An 18,934-nucleotide genomic window follows, 5' to 3' on the forward strand; every position below is an offset into this window, starting at 1 on the left:
AGATCACTCTGTTACTGTGATTAAGACAAAAGCAAAGTCACTCCACGATCATGTGAGAACTCAGACAAAAACAAGAACACTGACCAAACCACAAAAATGACCAAACATCCCTGGCTAATATGAGTGACTGCTGCTATTTTAACAATATTAACTTTAGCCTCAATTCATTCCTCCCACCTTCTGGTTAAGGTTTAGTAAGATGCCCAATCATAGGATCACAGCTGCCACTTCCTTACAGCATCCAATCTATAGCAAGGCCCCACTTCGCTGAACCTTCTCCAAAATCACCTAATACAAGCCCAAGACCTATGTACAACCCTTTCCACACACTTTTACTGAGACAGTCTGTTGTTTCCCATGGTGTTCATTTTCACTCACTGCAAAGTATTTGTAGTTATACTCCTTTTCATTTCTAATGTTGCTTATTTGTGCTTTTCCTTACTAATCTTAATAGAAGTTTGCTAATTCAATTCCCTGGCTTCTGGTTCATCTTTATTATTTTTTCCTTCAAAGTTATTTGGGCTTACTTTGTCCTTTTTTATAACACTATACATATAAAATTAATGCAAAATATACCCAAATTTGTTCAACTGCACCTATAGTACTAGTAGTCTCTGGCTAAAGCACCAATGTGTGTGATCTCTTACCAGAACTTTTAAGAACCCTGCGTATACAAGGTCTGTCCAGAAGGTATCCAGCCATTTAATATGTAAGAGACATTTATTGAAGAAGATGCAAGATACAAGAAACATTGTACATAGGACAATGATGCCTCAGTCCCCTTCAAAGTAGGCACCTTGGCCCTTACAGTGTTCCCAATTGTCATCAGCTGCCCCATCATAGTTTCCTGAATCTCATCGATGGTCTGAAATTTCTTCCCTTTCAAATGTGATTTTTTCTTTGGTTGACTCTCTTATGCTCATTTTTATTTTTTCTTTTTATATGCTTGAAATAATTTATTGTCCCGAGTCCTTTTTCCTTTTTGTTCAATCTTCCCATCCCCTAACCTCCATCCCACCCACCACTAAGTTTTTGGAAAAGCCAGAAGTCACAGGGCATCAATTCTGGGTTGTAGGGGGCTGAACCACCTGGGTGATTTGATGTTTCACCAAAACACTCTGCACGAGATGTGATGCATGAGTGAGTGCATTGTCGTGATGAAGCTGCTAATCACCAGTTGCCCATAGCTGTGGCCTTCTGAATCATCTGAATAGTTTCCACAGAGAAATGTTCAAGCTTAACACAAAATCTGATGCAAATTCGTTGCATTACTTGCTCAGTCATTTTGAATGTGACAACTACACAGTACTCATGCTCACTCAACAGGGTCTACCATTCCCACTGACTAGGACAGTGAAGTCATCATTGTTCAAGCAAGAGCATTCCAGTCCACTCTCCTTGGCTGCCAGGTTATACCAGTGCCACCCAAACTGTTTATATTAACAATGGCTGGACTTTTTCTGGACAAACCTTATATATCTCTAATAAGGCCTATGACCTAAAGTCATCTACTTAGTGGTTTTTGGAATACCGTGTATTATATACCACCCAATTAAAAGCTTAAATTCCCTATTCCATAACTATGTATATTTTTATTAGTATATAATTTTATGACTTTAATAAATTATTTCAAGCATATAAAAAGATAAACACTTTAAATACACATTCATTAAATCTTCATTCTCCCATCTTTGCTCCTAATCAATAAGAAAGCAATACAGCAGTAATTAGATCTCCCTACCTCTCCCCAAAACTCATCCTCCCCTGCTTCATGGTTTAAATTAAAATTTTATATTTTTTCTATAACAATGATTAGATTTATCTTTGTTATAATTATAATTAGTATTTTAGTTATACTTTCTAATCTTTTCATATTAGGGTATATAGCAATTGTTCTTTGTGACAGTTGCCCAACATAAGGTTAAAAAGTTCCCTTCTATTTCCAGTTTGCTGTGACTTTTTAACATGATTGAGGAAGGAATGCTTTCTCTTTTAGAGAAGATGATTCAGTTATTCCCCTTCTTTTTCCTTAACTAATCTTAATAGAGCTTTGCTAATTGTATCTTTTCAAAATTGTTGATACTATCAATACCCTGACTTCTAGTTCATTTCTGCTCTTTACTTAATTTTCCTCAAGTTATTTGGGTTTACTTTGTTCTTTTGTATTTAAGGCTATAAAGATCCCTTCAGGTTAGCTTTTGCACCCTCTACAGACTTGTTATGTAGAAGTCATCATGTATTTCTAATTCCCATTACTATTTCTTTTGTGACTTACTTTAAAAGCATATTTTTATCTTCAAAAGTATTGAAACTGGGTTATCTTTTTTGTCCAGTGGCTTCTGACGAGGCCAGAGAATATGATCTCTAGGACATCTCTGGCATGTAATATCTGTTGAAAAACCCAGTATACGGTCAACTTTAATAAATACCCATATATACTAAAAAAATCTATATCTCTTCCTGACTGATAGATACATAAGATCAACCTTGTATCTGTTTTGTTCAAATTTTCCCTATCCTTACTAATTCTGAGCTTACCTGATCTACCAGTTTCTGAGAGAAGAGTATTAAAAGTTCTCCCATGATTGTGAATTTGTTTTCCCTTTTCTGCCAATTTTTCCTTAAGATAAAACTAAGACTATGATGCATAAGTGTTCAGAATTGTTATATGTTCCTAGTGAATTCTTTTTATCATTGTTGTGATTAATACTAATAAAGTTTTCACTTAGAGTCTATTCTACTAATATTACCAGCTATCTTTGTTTGTCTAGTCTATGTGTTTCTAGTTCTTTAATTCAAACTGTGAATAATAATCTTTCAGTATGCCTCCTATAATCAGCATTTTTAATTCCAGTAAGAGTGTCTACCTTTTACCTCGTACATTTAATCTGTTTATGCATATTGTGGTTAGTGTTTTGTTCTATTTATCAAGCTTTCTCTCTGTCTCTTTTCCTGCTTCCTCGCCATCTAGTGAACCAAGTACCCTTTGCCTCTTCTCCCCCTACTGGCTAGCTATAGTCTTAACAATAATTACTGGTACATTTCAGACGTGCATACTTCAATTTAGAAAATCTACAATTATTATCCTTTTCCCAAACAATACAACTCTTTAAAATATTTTAATTCCTTTCAAACCCTCCTGCCTTATATATAATTATTGCAAGGTATTTTTGTTCCATCTTGTTTTTATTCATAATTGTGATTTTTATAATCAGTGATCATTTAAATTCACAAATGTTAACCAGTTTACCTGCTCACAATTTCTTGCATCTTTCTCCATTCTTTTAGATTCAGTTCCCTTTTTCTGAAACCACAGCTAAAAATTCTTTTAACAAGGGTCCATGAGTAGTAAGTTTTCAGTCTTTGTTCTTATTTTCTTATTCCTGAAGTTTAACAAACTATAGAATGCTACTTTTCTATTTGTTTTTCTGAACAGTTTGAAAATGTTATTCTACTTTCTTTTAGTATCTATTATTACTATGAAGAAGTCTAACAGTATAATTGTGTTGTTGGTGAGCAGTCTTAATTCTCTCAAGCTTTTTTTTTTAATTTAAATTATTTTATTGTTGTTCAATTACAGGTGTCTGTATTTCTCCCCAACCCTTCCCCCAACCCTCCCAAATCCACTGCCCTCCCTTGCTTCCACCCTCCACCTTGGTTTTGTACATGTGTCCTTCTCAGGCTACTTTTAAGACTATCACGTTGCCTTATATATTTCCTGGCTTCATGACAAATGTCCATTGGAGATTTATTTTTACTTATCCTGCTCAGAACTCATCATGCCTCCTAAATCAGATGGTTTATACATTTTATATAATTCTAAAAAAGTCCTTAGCTACTACTTCCTCCTATATTTCCATTCCTCCAGTATCTCCTTCTTTAAAATCTTAATGGAAATAGGCAGGACTTTCTTATTTTCTCATATCCTATTCTCCATCTCTGTGTTTTTGTGCTTTGTTCTATAATTTCTTTGGATTACCTTTCACTTCACTGATTCCCTCTTCAGCTGAAATTAATCTGCTACTCAACCTGCCCACTTTGTATTTAATTTCAATGATTATTTTTTCACCGACAAAACTTAAATTCTATTTAAAATTTATTCTTTTTTCAGTGCCTTTTTCTTATATTTATTTTTTTCTTTCATGTCTTAATAACTTTAACACATTTTATAGATATCACTTCTATTAGTTAAAGTTCTTAGAAGTCTAATCTTATTAGTTGTATCCATTGTTTCTTCCTCACATGGACTGTTTCATGTATCTTACTGGTTCCGAAGTGTTAAATTCACCAACAAGATTTTGTCTGTGAAAAGCCTATGTGACCTGGATTAAGAACATACCATTCCACAGATTTTTGCAGTTGTTTCTTGCTATTGTTTTTTCGGTAATATCTGGAATTGAGAGTTCCCAAACTGGAGAAGGTATTTTAAATTTAAACCTAACACACCTGAGGACATGGTTATGAATCCTTAAGGATGCCTGCACAAACCCCTGACAGCCCAGGACATGAGTTCTTATATCATTTCCTTGACTTTTCATGTTATCAATAAAGAGGTATTTTTTGCCCTGGCTAGCATAGCTCAGTGGATTGAGTGCAGGCTGCAAACCAAAGCATTGCAGGTTCGACTCCCAGTCAGGGCACATGCCTGGGTTGCAGGCCACGTCCCCAGTGGGGGCCACATGAGAGGCAACCACACATTGATGTTTCTCTCTCTTTCTTTCTCCCTCCCTTCCCCTCTCTAGAAATAAACAAATAAAAATCTGAAAAAAAGAGGTATTTCTCTTCTATAATATTCTTTTTTGAGAGTATAGCCCACTGAGGGTCTAAGACCCAATGCCTATACACATAGACACCAAATGCCAAGCCCTCAGATTACGCAGACTAACAACTTCATTATCATCACCAAAAGCACCCCACATCTCAGCTTTTGGTACTTCAGGCCCTGTTTTTTTTAAATTCCATCTATTTTGGTTCCCTGGACATTTCCTTTACTCTCCTAAGCTCAGGTACATACTTCAAAATATATATTTGTAATATTTACCTAGCACATCCTCAATGTTTCTGGAAGGAGGACTTTCAGTTTATCTAATATGCCTGGTATCTGGCCAAAAGTGGTAATTTAGATTCAATGTTATTTAAAAAACACCTTTTATTTAAAAATGTTCTAAGCAGTTTTTGTTATTAGCATTTTAAAGTCTGATTCACATTCACCCATCCTAGATGGAGATGAAAGAGATACAAATTAATTCAACTAATCATATTTCATGGAACTGTAAGGTTCAGTGCCACGTCATTTCTTTTAAATCTGAAACAAAACAAAACATTTAGGAAGAAATGTCCACATTTTACTGTTCACATAATCATGCTAGCACTTTAACTCTATAATAATTTCTATCTTGTCCCTTAAGAGTTCTGCCTTGCAAATATTGTAAATCTATAAGGAAACAAAATCTAAATTAGAGTATCAGAAGTAGTCCTATACTTGTTTTTTTATCAGAACTACCTCTAATTTTTAAGTACTCCTTAAAAAATAATGTCTAAGGTATTAGGCCTATATATTAAGCCCTGAAAATAAGTAAAAACATACAGATCACAGAAAATAATTATATAATCTTCAAGAACAAAATTTAAAGGTAGTGTTAACACTAGAATTATTTGTGGCAAAGTGGCAAAGATTACATTTTTTTTAAGGTATAGAAACTTTATTGGAAGAGATTATTCCAAGAATAAAGGACTACTGCAATGAGATGTGTGAGGTGAGGGGGTGATTACTGACATAATGGAACTCTCTGACCACTCTTATCTGCAACTGTTTTCAAGATCAGTTGGACATTTCTTTTACAGGGAACAGGAAACAAAGGCTAGAAAGAACTGGCAATGGGAACGTGGGATGAATGGATGAAGGTGGCAGTGATCACCCTGCAGATCAAAGAGTGTTTTCTACCGAAGCCAGCCTATTTTCAGGAGAGCTAAATAAGAAGGGGCTATATGCTAGCCCACAGTGAGGGTGGGTCAAAATTTAGGGGCCTGGAGGAAGGAGAGAAGACTAACCAAAGTTTGGTCAAGTCAAGATAGCCAGTATTTTGTCCATATTGGTCAAAGAGTACACTCAGTTCAGCTAATCAATTATCATGTGAAAATAACGGGAATTTGAAGGGTGTGTGTCTGACCCTGTCATAAACAAAGGGGCATCCGTGAGTCATATCTAAATCACATGGGGAAGGTGGTTCCTTGCTCTAAACCATTTCAGGAACACAAACGAGTGGGGGGGTTTCTTTAATCACTGGTTTCCAGAATCTCAGCATTCAGGTTCAAGTTCAACATTTTCAGAAGTCACAGGGTTCAAGTTCAACATTGTCAGCATGCAGAGAAAACTCTCCACCAATTCAATGAAAAGCTGAAGAGATATAGCAGTAAGGAGACGCTGGGTTCTCAGGTGAGTCCAGACCTAGCTCCCTGCTTTTTCCCCCAGAGGGTGAGGAGGCATTTAGCAGCAAAGCCTGTCGCAGGAAACAGGCAGCCTCCATGAAGTAACACTGAGGCCAGATGCAGCCAGCATCCCACAGATTACTCTTTAGGGTAACTAAGTAGATGAGGAATTTTAAACATGACTATTTTCTATTAATTATATATACAATTATAATTACACATGACCATAATTATATATAATTACATATAAAATTAAGCCTTAATAATTCAAAAATTTTGATATAGCTGAAAATACATCATTTAATTCTGAATCGTTTCTGAATTTCTGAATTTAAAAGGAAAAAAAGCCAGAAAATCTTTAAATGAAAATACAATGAATAAAATAGTAAATATATTAGCAAGCTTACCACTTACCAAATAATGTCAGTTTCAGTATTCTACTACACTGAATGGCAAAGGAAAGATCAGAGCTATCAAAAATTGTTATAAGATCTCCATCTGTACAAAAAAAAAGAGGTTTCAGATTTGCATCAGCAGTAAACTAGGATATACATTAAATTAAATCCAAAACTCAGATTGCAGAGCATAATTAGAATCTCCCATAAAAACCTTATACACACATTAAGGGATCTAGGAAAGATTTCCTAGATTTCTAGGAAATCTAGAAAAGATATTTTTTTTCAAAAAAAATTAGGTCAACTTGGATTATTATTTTAATGACAAGGTATGTATCATTAAGCAGAGTCAAAATATAGCTAACATTAATGCATTAAGTCATCTTTTACTAGTCACCAGGATATGCATGGTAACAATATCAAAATTACTGGTTTAGACTACATCTTTCCATTCCAGAAAATATAAATATATTTACCAAAAGCTAAAATAATAAAGATCCTCAAGATTCAAATTTTAATTCTAAGTACACTAAAATGCCACTGACACAAATGGCAGGGAAGCCATATATTGAATGTAAAGATAACAAAGTGTTACAAAGAAGATGTTTGCAGAATTGCCCTAATGAATGGGTAGACACTAGAGTCTTTCAGGTCACTGACAATTTAAAAATGAAAATTATCAACTCACCCCCCCCCCCAAAAAATTCATATACACCAGATTCTGAAATCCCCTAGATCCCAAGGATAAAGAATATGATAATTAGCATATCAACTGCTTATTTCAAAACTTTCAAAAGCATAGGGGGTAAATAAATGTTCTCTAGAGACAGCAGGGACAGAAAAGCAGCCACAGGCAGGAGTAGGTCAGGGGCTTCTGCAGAGAACCTTCATAGACACAGTTGGGTTGGGTGGGAAGTTCTGTCCTCAGGAGGCTGGGAGACTGCTCTGCTACACCAACTTTAACACTGACTGGGCAGATTTGGCAATAAAAGCCATAACAAAGAATTTTATAATTGTTTTCAGCTCTTTATAACCTGATCCACTTCTTGGAACAAACACATCTAATGTTCAAGTTCAAGGATTCTACTCAAAAACACATTTTTAAGAAAATACAGTGTATATGTAAAAGAAGGAAACTTTCACTGACTGCCCTTTTTCTGTTCTGAATTCCACAACAGAAACAGAGTATATCTGATGATTAGAAGTTTACCTAAGCCAGAACACAAGTTATAAACACAAATCTGTACAATTCAAAACACTTAAAAATAACATGTAAAACAAATTTACATGGTAACTAGATGTAGAGGACAAAATTTTAATAATCAGGATACCCTAAGTTAGGGGCCCCCAAACTACAACCAATGGACAAATCTTTATGTTTACAGAATGCAAACTAAAAATGGCTCTACGTGCTTTAAAGTGTTTTTTTTTTAAATGATGAGACAGAGGGCTTATGCGACTGATTCACAATGCTAAAATATGTATCTGATTCTTTAAAGAAAAAGCTTGCTGACCCTGACCTAAATAAAAATAAGGGAGTTAAGAGAAAGCCAGATAAACAGGTTAAGATGTGTCAAGTATGAGGTAAAAGCAAAGCATCTCAAGTAAAATGAAAATTGTAAAATTCAAGTTGTAAAGTAAAAAAAAATTTAATTTGTAAAGTCAAGAAAACATTTAATAATATGTAATTTAAATTGATAAATTAAAGCCCATATTTGGAAGTCAAAGGTGTGAAAGTCAGTATATTGTAAGTAGATGAGATTACTAGGGAAAAAAACAGAAAGAAAAGTTGTTTTCCTTTATTGTTCCTGATCATGGGTGACCCACAAAAATTAGTTTTGAGTAACATTAGAGCATGTATTATAAAAAAAAAAAAAGGAGAATTACACCTGTAGCTTAGCTGTTCATCAGTGATTTGCACTTACCTTCCACAGTATATTCCTCAACCCACTGACACCCTGGTCTGGGTGATGTGATGTCAGCAGAAATTATATAAATATACCACCTCAAGACCCACAGAGTACAACTACCCATGTGTTCCTCTACAGTCTACCTTTATCCATCTGCCTTCCAGATAACACTGCTCAAGGTGAGTTTGTAAGCCTGTGCTGAAGATAGAATTGATGTCAACCTGGGTATCTGAATGATTTCTTCAGTGTTAACCACTGAGATTTTAAATTTTCTATTGTAATAGTTGTCATTACTGTTACAATAAACTGACAAAGAGAAGAAGCTATTAGTGAAAAAGAAGAAAATGGGGACAGCACAGTGTCAGAGATGTTAAGAAATAAGAGTATATTTAGCACAGGATGGTATGGATAGCAATGCTGAGTAATGAGATCAAAGTGAAACGGACTAAAAATAAATTCAGCAGTAAAAAAGATACTGGTAACCACCTAAAGTACAATTTCAGTAGTTGTTAACAAAAAGAACAGGTTTAAAGAAAAGGAAATGAAGGTAGTCTACTACTACAATTCCCCTGTGTTTGGTGAAACATTTGTTATGTTAAAATCCATCTCCTTAAAGATAGTTTCATGGTCAAATGGGTCTGGAAATACTGCATGCTATAAATTGACAATATACATCAGCATAAATTCCTGCATAAAAAACCACATCTGTCCTGGCTCGTGTGGCTCAGTGGATTGACCAACTCCCTGTGAAACCAAAGGGTCGCTGGTTTGATTCCCAGTCAGGGCACATGCCTGGGTTGCAGGCCAGGTCCCCAGTAGGGGGCAAGCAAGAGGCAACTACACATTGATGTTTCTCTCAATGGTCAGTGTTAAACATCAATGATGTTAGAAGTTTACCTAAGCCAGAACTCTTTCTCCCTCCCTTGCCCTCTCTAATAATAAATAAAAAAAAAAATTTAAAAGAAAGGAACACATCTGTCTTTGTTTAAATAAGCTTTTCCATATTTGATCAACCATGCAATCCTTTTTTATCCAATACCTACTGACATCCCTTTCACTTCAGGAAATACAAGAGAAAGTTTAGTTTTGAAAGCAAAAAGAAAGCCAGAATTCCCTAGACAGAAGAGAAAAAAATGCTTGTAAAATATATGTGACAAATGGGATATATCCCTTAAATCCGTTTCTAATAATATATCCCTTAGCTATTTTTAACTTACAAAATAATGACTACACAAACATTCCATGAGATATTGTAAAAGAAGTCGGCACTCAAATTAGCATGAAAGGGAACTGATTTTTTATTCTGAGACAGTTCCATGAAATATAGGCAAAAGAATACATATTATACTTATGTTTTGAAAAACTAACTTTAGAAACACTCTTACCTTCATCTTTATACTTTATTGTAACTTCATCATTACTCAGAAGTTTTCCTCTGAAAACTCGTTGCATCATTAGCACTAATTCATCATATGTAATATCTTCATTATGAATGGGAATTCGTCGAATATCCTCCCCAAGTTGAGCTTTGATGATTAGCTTCCCACTTAGGTCCAACTGTCCATTCATGGTGGACTCCAGGATGTCAGATATATACAACTCTAGAGAAAGCCTGAGAAAATGGTTTTGATGATTAAACAGCTATAAAACATATCTTAAAAGATAAAAAGCAAAGCTATTATTAGAATCTAAGAAATTCAGACCATCGAGAGACATTCACTCTTCCTATGTGACCATATTCATGTTAAAATGGCCTGAAGGTAACTTTTGTTATTCACATAAGAAAATGAGTTTCGTTGTTTTACGTCTATTACTATTTCACCCACCTCTTAACTGCTTATCTGACATTACCGTTTAGATTTCTACTTTAACAAGTCTAAAACTTCTCCATTTCATTCAGTGACCATCCTTCCTTCCAGTTGTTCAAGATATACATGTATTCTCTCTTTTCCTCACTACTTATATCTACCAAATTGCTAACAAATCTAAAACCTAGTTGCCACTACCTTATCTCTAGAATGCAATCACTTTACTGTCTTCACTTCTAATTAGCATGATTCAAGCCTCCATCATCTTTTGCCTGGATTATTGCGAAAGACTCTGAACTGATCTGCCTGCTTTTTACCTTTGACCACTTTTATCTATTCCCAACACACCAGGCCTGTCTCCTCTTTTCAAGACCAAGATGTTCTTGAATACATTACTATAACCACTGAACATTTTCCCTAGCATCAATTCCTTTTTCCTCCTTCTCCAAACAAATGATCTCTCAGAATGCTTAAAGTATCTAATCTCCTACTGGCTACGTTCTGGTTTCAACCTCATGCTTTACTACTGGCAGCTTTCTTTTTTCTCCTCTTAAATTTGTTATTTCATTAACATTGTACTTGGTTTCCATAGTTATTTACAATTATTATGTGTATATGTGTGTGTATGTGTCTGAAGAAAGCACCCCTCCTGCCCCCAACACATCTCAACCCTTAAAATACTTGAAATATTCATGAATCCTAATTCATTTCGTGAATTTTACATAAATGCCCCATGCCCTTGCAACTATTCCTTAAATGAATGTCTCACCATCCTTGAACAGATACTTTATTAATAAATCTTTAATGCCCCAAGTTAAAATGGGACATTAAATACTGAATCGGACACTCTAAGGTCAATTCATAACAATGTATTGTGTTATACAATCTGGATGCTGTGTTTATCTTAATGTAAAATAAGAATCCAGTTAGTTTTTTATTTGCAAACTCTCACAATAGACTTCTCATGAAGACTATGATTAACTGAAACCTCTATACAACCTCTTCACTTGTTAGCCAAACCTGACCTCTTCATTTAGGAAATATTTACTGGAATACATATTATGTGCCAAGCTCTGAAGTATGATTACTTCAACAATACAGTGAAGATTACACTTTGTTTGCTCTATGGCCTAACACACAGGTGGCAAACAAACACAAGGCCCGGGCCGAATCCGGCTCTCCACCTTGTTTTATCCGGCCCGGCACCTTGTGTCTACCCCGCAGCAGCTCCAAGCTCTTGCTTAACTGTTAAGGAGTAGTTACATTTATACAGTCCTAAATTACATTCAGCCCTTTGAAAGCAACCTCGAGGCTGATGTGGCCCCCAGTGAAAATGAGTTTGACACCCCTGGCCTAACAGTAATAAAGAACTTCAATAAAACAATATTGCTTTCTACTACCTACAGGTTGTGTAAATCAACAGTAATGTAGCTAAGGACTAGGGCTTAGTACTATCTATTCTCCACAGCACCTAGAATAGAACCTGACATAGTAGATACACACTTTTTGCTGGTTCCCTGAACAAAAAAGACTAATGAGAAATAATATTAAGTTCTGGTAAAGGAACTGGGAGAAGAAAGCTGTATCATCAGGTCAACTCCTAAGTTAGATCTTCACAATGTACCTTCTTTATATAGCTAAAAGTGAAAACAGACACACTCCTAGTTAAAAGAATTTCCAACATCAGATATTATTGATAGTATGTATGCCCTTTTGATTGTGGGGGATTCTTGCTCACCAATGGATCTCAAAACATTGCTCTCCTTCACTTCGTATCGGCTACGTTTGCCTACAAATTCACCTATTCCTTGGTGTTTCCCATGGACTGTAAACTCTCCAGGGCCAGGAACTAAGGTTTCTTTCCAAAGTTTGTCCCCAGTTTGTGCAGTCATCTCTTTAAAGCATGCACAAATATCACAAAACTAAGCACACCATAGAAGTTCCCCTTCGAGGGGAAATCCCATCCCCATCTTTTTTTTTTTTTAATGTAACAGTATAATTTAGTGCCAGCTCTTTTTCTCTAACTTCAGTCACAAGATAGAGACTGGTATGAACTACTACTACCCAGGACTGTTGGTGAGATCCTTACAGCATTTTTTTGTCCTTGCTCCACTCCCTCTTAAGTCCAGAAATGACACAGCCACCAACTTATGCAACCTCCCAACAGGAACACTGCTCTCAACACTAGAGAATAAAGTGGAATGCCCAAGGACACATAAGAAGACTGCCTCTCGAACCAGGATCTAGGTTCGGTGGCCAAGCCTCCAACTCCACTAACCCTATGGGTGGGACCCTGCTCAAATTCAGAGGGGCGTGATTAGGCCCGTCCACACGGTAGCAATTTCCTTTAAGAAATTCTAAGTAAAATCAACCCGTGATTATTCCGAAGAATCCACAGAGCCTCCAATTCTGTCTGACCAGAGAAAGATGGTCAAGATTCCCACTACAAGCCATGTGACCTTACGCAAGTATTTCAAGAAGCCTCCTTTTCATCATATGCAAAAATAGGAATATCTAAATTTGGACCATGCATCTAAAATACTTTGTACAGTGCGTATCAAAGTAAACTCTTAAAAGTTAGCTATCATGCTCACTACGAAACCGGGCCGGGTCTTCAAACGGCACTTCGGCACTTCATTACGTGGGGACATAGACAAAAAAAATTGCTTCTTCTTACAAGACCCCAATCAACTTATTCCCACAGGCACCATTTTCCACCCTTTTCATCCTTCCAAGCCCCTGTGGAGGTTCGGCGCCCGACCACCACAGGCCTTCCAAATCACCTCTCCGGTGCGTCGGGCAGTCCGACTCCTAGAGCCAAGCGGAAAAATCACGACAGCACTGACTGGCCCAAACATCCCCCGCAGCCCCGTGAGACCCGCCTCCCAGCCACTATGGACCCCTCCTCCCACCACGGCGGCCCCCTCCCCCACGCCAGGCCCCACCCAGCCTCTCTCCTCTCCCCCAGCGGCCCCTACCCAAGGCCCCTCTGGCCCCACCCGCCGGGCGCCCGCGGGTTCGAACGGGGCCCTCTCCGCGCTTCCTCGTCTCCTGCTCGCTCAGTCCTACAAAGCGGCTGCGCCCCCGTCTCCACCAGCCATACCCGCTTGCCGAGGCCGCGTTGCCGCCTCTCCGCAGGTCTCCGCTGACCTCACCCGTGCAAGGCCGCCGGACTCTGGGGCTTCTGCGGCTGCTTCGGTCACGGCCGACTCCACCGCTCTCCTCAGCTGCCGCAACTCGCTTTCAGGATCGCGCAGGCCCCGGCCAATCGCACGGACGCACCAAGCCTAGCGAGCTCTGAGGCCCTGTACGTGGCAGGTGAGGGAGGAAGAGGGGCGGGAGCAAGGGAAAAAATGTCCTTTCGCTCCGCCTCACTGCCAGCAGGCCACCCCAGAACGCATGCGCAGCGGCCGCGGCCCTTGGGGCTGCAGAGGTTCGGGCCTGCGTGGGGCGGAGTCTCTGCTTTCTCACTGGATCATCGAGTATAGGAAGTTCGAGCTGAATGGACGCTCCCGAGCGCCGGACCTGACCAGGCACTTCCGGTTTCCCTGACAGCTTGTACTGTACCTCTGGTCTATCACCCGTAGGTGGGGTGTAGAGAGTGGTGTTCTGGAATATTTTTGAGAGCCAGTTTGAAAATCGGCATTTGTCCAAGATTGCGTTTTGTTGTTTTGTGACCATTGACGTTACCTTCGTCATATTTCGCAAAGCCTAACATTTTCCCGCCTCTCTTGTACTAACTCATTCATTCATTTTTGGGCGCCTACGCTTTGCCAAGTACTGTGGTGGGAATGCAGATGAATCAGTTTGTGAGCAAGGAGTTTCCAGTAGCGTTTATGCGACAGGACAAACCTGTGGGTGTGTAAGTGATAAAGGCTGGAAAATTAAGGCTGATTCACGATTCCGGAAGCCTATTTGGAAAAGGCATTTGTGCACTACAAACTCTTTCTGTCTCTCTTACCTAAAACATTTGTTTTGAATACATGTACTTGTGTAAGAAGTCCTGGCCCAGACTGAACCCTACATTGGGGTGGGGGGGTCGTGAAATTTGGGGATAAGCGAGTGATATTTTCAAAGTTACAGGCAAGTTTTGCCTTTTGAGACAGAGACTAAGCAATGAGCAGTTCGAATTCATCTATTCCCCGATTTATTCACCAGATAAAAGGACCTTGAGTAAAACAAATTCAAGGTGAGAAGTCATTTTTTAGTACTGTAGATAATGTGATTTTTTACAGTCATTAGGTTTTGAGACAATACGAGTATATTTGAAAGTGAAATATGTGAGCTTAGAAGACTTCTTGCCTCTAAATTGTAGTTTGCAACTGTGTGTATTGTTTTTTGAGCAATTAATTGCTTGCAGGAGTTGGGGAGCCGAGTTTTATAGAAGGAATGAAAACAGTTCTTCACCATCTCTGAAAATAGTTCTTTGCTTGTTATGTGGAACTAAGTAATCCAGATTTGGGCAAGTGGACTGCTGTCCAATAATAATATTATGTCTTTGAGATTGTTTGAAATTGTATAAAAAACATACAAATATGGGTAAAAGTAAAATATTCCCACCAGGAAGCCAATACTACCACTTTCAATCTTCCTATAAAGAGGTCAGATCCTAGGGCAGGAGATTAAAGGGATGAACCTTCGCCTGGAATAAGGGGAAAGAATTTCTTCTTTCTAGGTTCCCAGGAATGGGCGCTCACTCAAGAGCACTGCCATTGAAAGGAAATAAACTGATCCCTGCTACACTGGGGCCAGCTGGAAGCTAGGGAGATAGGCACTCGTAAGGTGGGCTTGTGGTGGGGCTGGGATTTGTGGACTCTGAAAGCAGCTGGAAGTTCTTTATAATTCCCTCATGCTTCATCCCCAAACAATTACTGAAGCCTTATTTAATGTTAAAACCTGTTCCTGGCCAGCACTATTCAAGTTGAGAGATGGGATAGTGATGATTCCTCAGGTCAAAGCAGAAGCAGGAGCTGCCTGAGGTAAGAAGTGAGAGAGTAAAGCATTGATTGGAAGCCAGACTAGAAGCTCAGGTGACATGACACCGGAACATTATGTAACATCATGCAGCATTAAAGCATTTCTCCAGGATTCCCCAGAAATAAACATTTTAAATTTTTTTAATAAAAAGAACTATAAAAGATTTTGCCTCCTGCTGTCCAGCTGGACACAGGCTTAAAATATTGTCTTTGGACATGAAATTGAGGACATTTAGCTTTATTTATATGTCATATAAGAGTATGTATAGATAAGCACAAAAAATTATCATCTGAGTTTGTCAAGTTGCCACCTTTATATTATAAACACCTTAATAACAAAGCCATGTTCTACCCATTTTCATTTCAGCTTAATACTAAATTCTCCGCAAAACTTTGGTGACCTTTCCTGTTCTTGATCTTATATAACCATTGCATTGTTTAAATTAATTTAAGAGCACAATGAACAGCTAGAATTCACCACACAAGCATCAGAACATTACCAATTGTCCCCCTATGTACTCGTCCCCAACATGGTCCCCGTGCCTCTCTCCTGAATTTTGTGGTTATCTTTCCTTTGGTTTTGTTGGTGTTTTCAATCATCTATATTGTTTAATCACATATGTAGTTATTGGAATATATTCAGTTTTACTTGTTTAATATATAAACATTATATAGAGTATGTATCTATGATTTAATGGGACATAATATTTGCACTCAATACATTCCTGCTGTTACATGCAGCTGGAGTCCATTTATTTTCATTGCTGAACCATATTTCTCTAAGGAGGTATACCACACATTTGTATTTCTAATTTCTGCTATGTGCCTCTTGTATACATCTCTTGTATGAGAGTATCTTGGTGATATGCACATACATGGACTGATGGATGGCAGGTTATGCAAATATTTAGTTGTATAAGATAATGGCAACTGTTGGCATCATTAAGACTATTTGGGGAAAGTGTAAATGGTATATTTTTGTGGTCTTATTGAAGACCGTAAAGACTATGTTGTAGCCTTTACTTTTTGTACAAAACATTTTACAATTAGATACTTAGTTCCTTGTGAAATCTCACATTATTGTTCTGTATCCTTACTTATAATTCTGTCTTTGAATATCTTGTTTACCACCACAACCACCCTGCCGCCATCCAGTTTGAGGCCAGTGATTGTATTCTGTCTATCCCTCCAGCATCTGGAATTGACTGCCCTGTGTGTGAATGGTAGGCATTTAACGACTCAAGTTGTTGAGTCAATAAAGTAGTTATTACTGTTTCTGTAATGTGCCCACAGTTGCTGATGCTACAGGTCTCTGTGCTTAAGCTCCCGAAACACGGAGGTGATAACTGGCCACAGAGTAATAACCTGAGTTGAGCCAGTTACCATGACTACCAAAAACACAATTTCTCCACAGCGTGTGGAAACACTGATTTTACCTGGTGCCTTTTGTTAGTGAAACTAACAAGGCTGTTATCATGTAAGTATCACTTACTAAGCACTTATGGTCACATTTATTGGGATAGTCATCAATCAACTCATTAAGAAGATTGTTCTAGGAATTCCATATGTAATCACACCTTTAAAGTACTGTTAGAAAATATTTTACCTTTTGTGTGTGTGGAACTTAGAAAGGTACTGAACCAGAGACAATTGAACTTCATGCTCACCTAGCCCTCTCTGTTATGTGCCGGTAAATTTGGTTTGAAATGAATACCAAGAATAGCCCTGAATCAGAAATGTCCAAGTTTGAAATATGCAAAGAAAGGAGACTCAGTGTAAGGAAACACCTTTGACCCCACTTGTAGCAAGGGGAGGAATGAGGCTGGATGTTCAAAGGTTACTTTCCATGTTTCACAGAGTTATACTGTGGGTTTGAGAGAGGCAGTCAGCTCACGTATTTACCATCTGCTCTGTCTCCCTGAAAGTCTGTTTAGAACTCTTCAAACAGAAAAGGAGGAATCCTAAGAATGAGGAAAGGAGGTTTGCAGAGTATACAGGAAATGGAACAAAGACTATGAGCCTCATAAGCAAGCTGGATGAAACTTATGTTTCATCGTCCCCTTTAGCATTTAGTATAAGTCATTCTGAAAATTTCAGTCATCTGAGCTACCCTCAGGGGAACCAAAGAAAGGATGTACGTTTCTCCTGGGGTGAGAATTTCAAAGAAGTTAGGTCCCTCTTCAGAAAGATCTCTGTTGTGGCTGTAGAGACAGTCAGCTAAATGAGCAAACTCCGAACAGAAAGGGAAACTTATGAGAACCAAATAGAGATCAGTTGGTCAGATCAGCCTCCCCACCATTGGCCAAACATAAAGATCTGTTCTAAGCCCTGGCTGGCGTAGCTCAGTGGATTGAGCATGGGCTGCAAACCAAAGTGTCACAGGTTCAATTCCCAGTCGGGGTACATGCCTGCGTTGCAGGCCATGACCCCCAGCAACCACACATTGATGTTTCTCTCTCTCTCCCCACCCCTCTCTCTCTCCCCCCTCCTTCCCTCTCTAAAAATAAATAAATAAAGTATTTTTTAAAAAAAGATCTGTTCTTATAAACAAAAGAAGCTGCCACCCCATGCAGAGTTAATAAAGGAAAAAATTATGATATTCTTACCATGCACCTTTGAGTGAGTCATTCTTAGCACCACCTAAACAAAGCACTTCAGTCTGCCCTGTCAGTTGCACATCCATTGAGACCCTAAAATGTTTTTGCCTTACCAGGGGGTTCTATGTCCAACCTCTCTTTGGAGAAATTGCTCCTTGAAGACAGTTCTTCCTCTATTGTATAACCCTAGAAGCTTGCCCCTCCTAGTTATTTAATACATGTTTATTGAATGAAAGAATGAAAACTCATAGGGCCATCCAGAAACAGTGAGCAGCCATCACTGGTGAGTTCCTAGTTCCCAGTGTTACCAGGCAGGATCTGGGCAGGAGCTGTTCTGCCTTGGGCCAGCCAATGGTGTGCAGGTTCTGGTCTTTGCCCAGGGAAGATTTCACAACAGGTGTCCAGGTGATTTTGAGAGTCTGCTTATTAAAGCTGGGGACAATGAAACAAAGGAAGGGCTTAAGGTAGAAGGAGCGGCAGGAGAGAGCCTAGGCAGGGCTGCTTTGTCTCACTGAGAACTAAAAGTCACTGTGACAGGAGTGAGTCAGGCAGCACTGTGGTAGCTCACTGGAAAGTCAGAGAAAAGGGGGCCCTGGAGATAGGTTTGGAGAGTAACCAGGATGAGCTGCCACTGCCCATTGTTCTCCTGGCTCCCACCGTGCTGTCCCCCAGATCCGCTGGCTGAGACTTGGGTTCATTACCCCCCATTGACTGCTGAGTGTTCCTCCTAGATTGTTAGAGCGTGAGTAGGATATTAAAGCATGTTGATGTTCTACCTTGAGTGAACCTACATTCTATAAAAGCTGAGTGAATAGTATA

The 18,934-nt window shown here is 38.5% G+C and overlaps 1 protein-coding gene and 1 long non-coding RNA gene across 8 annotated transcripts in view; one reads left to right on the forward strand and one right to left on the reverse strand.

Annotated features, from left to right (window-relative positions):
• TFG (trafficking from ER to golgi regulator) overlaps positions 1-13,938 on the reverse strand; it is a 37,014-nt gene extending 23,076 nt beyond the window's left edge. For 3 of the 7 annotated variants that reach the window (XM_028504385.2, XM_028504383.2, XM_028504380.2), the window contains exons 1-3: positions 13,646-13,842; positions 10,120-10,346; positions 6,844-6,927 (exon numbers count right to left, since the gene is read on the reverse strand). In XM_028504385.2, the coding sequence (XP_028360186.1) occupies positions 6,844-6,927; positions 10,120-10,303 (268 nt within the window). In that variant the 5' untranslated portion in view covers positions 10,304-10,346; positions 13,646-13,842. Of the gene's footprint in view, positions 1-6,843; positions 6,928-10,119; positions 10,347-13,645 lie in introns of all 7 variants that reach the window. The other 4 variants (XM_028504378.2, XM_028504381.2, XM_036017997.1 and 1 more) reach the window with 4 other exon arrangements.
• LOC118498876 lies at positions 386-2,617 on the forward strand. Its single transcript, XR_004901366.1, has 2 exons — positions 386-428; positions 2,011-2,617. It is a non-coding gene; the product is annotated as an uncharacterized LOC118498876 (long non-coding RNA).
• Positions 13,939-18,934: the final 4,996 nt, after the last annotated feature.

Source organism: Phyllostomus discolor, chromosome 2 (genome assembly GCF_004126475.2).
Source record: "Phyllostomus discolor isolate MPI-MPIP mPhyDis1 chromosome 2, mPhyDis1.pri.v3, whole genome shotgun sequence".
Taxonomy (NCBI): Eukaryota; Metazoa; Chordata; class Mammalia; order Chiroptera; family Phyllostomidae; genus Phyllostomus; species Phyllostomus discolor.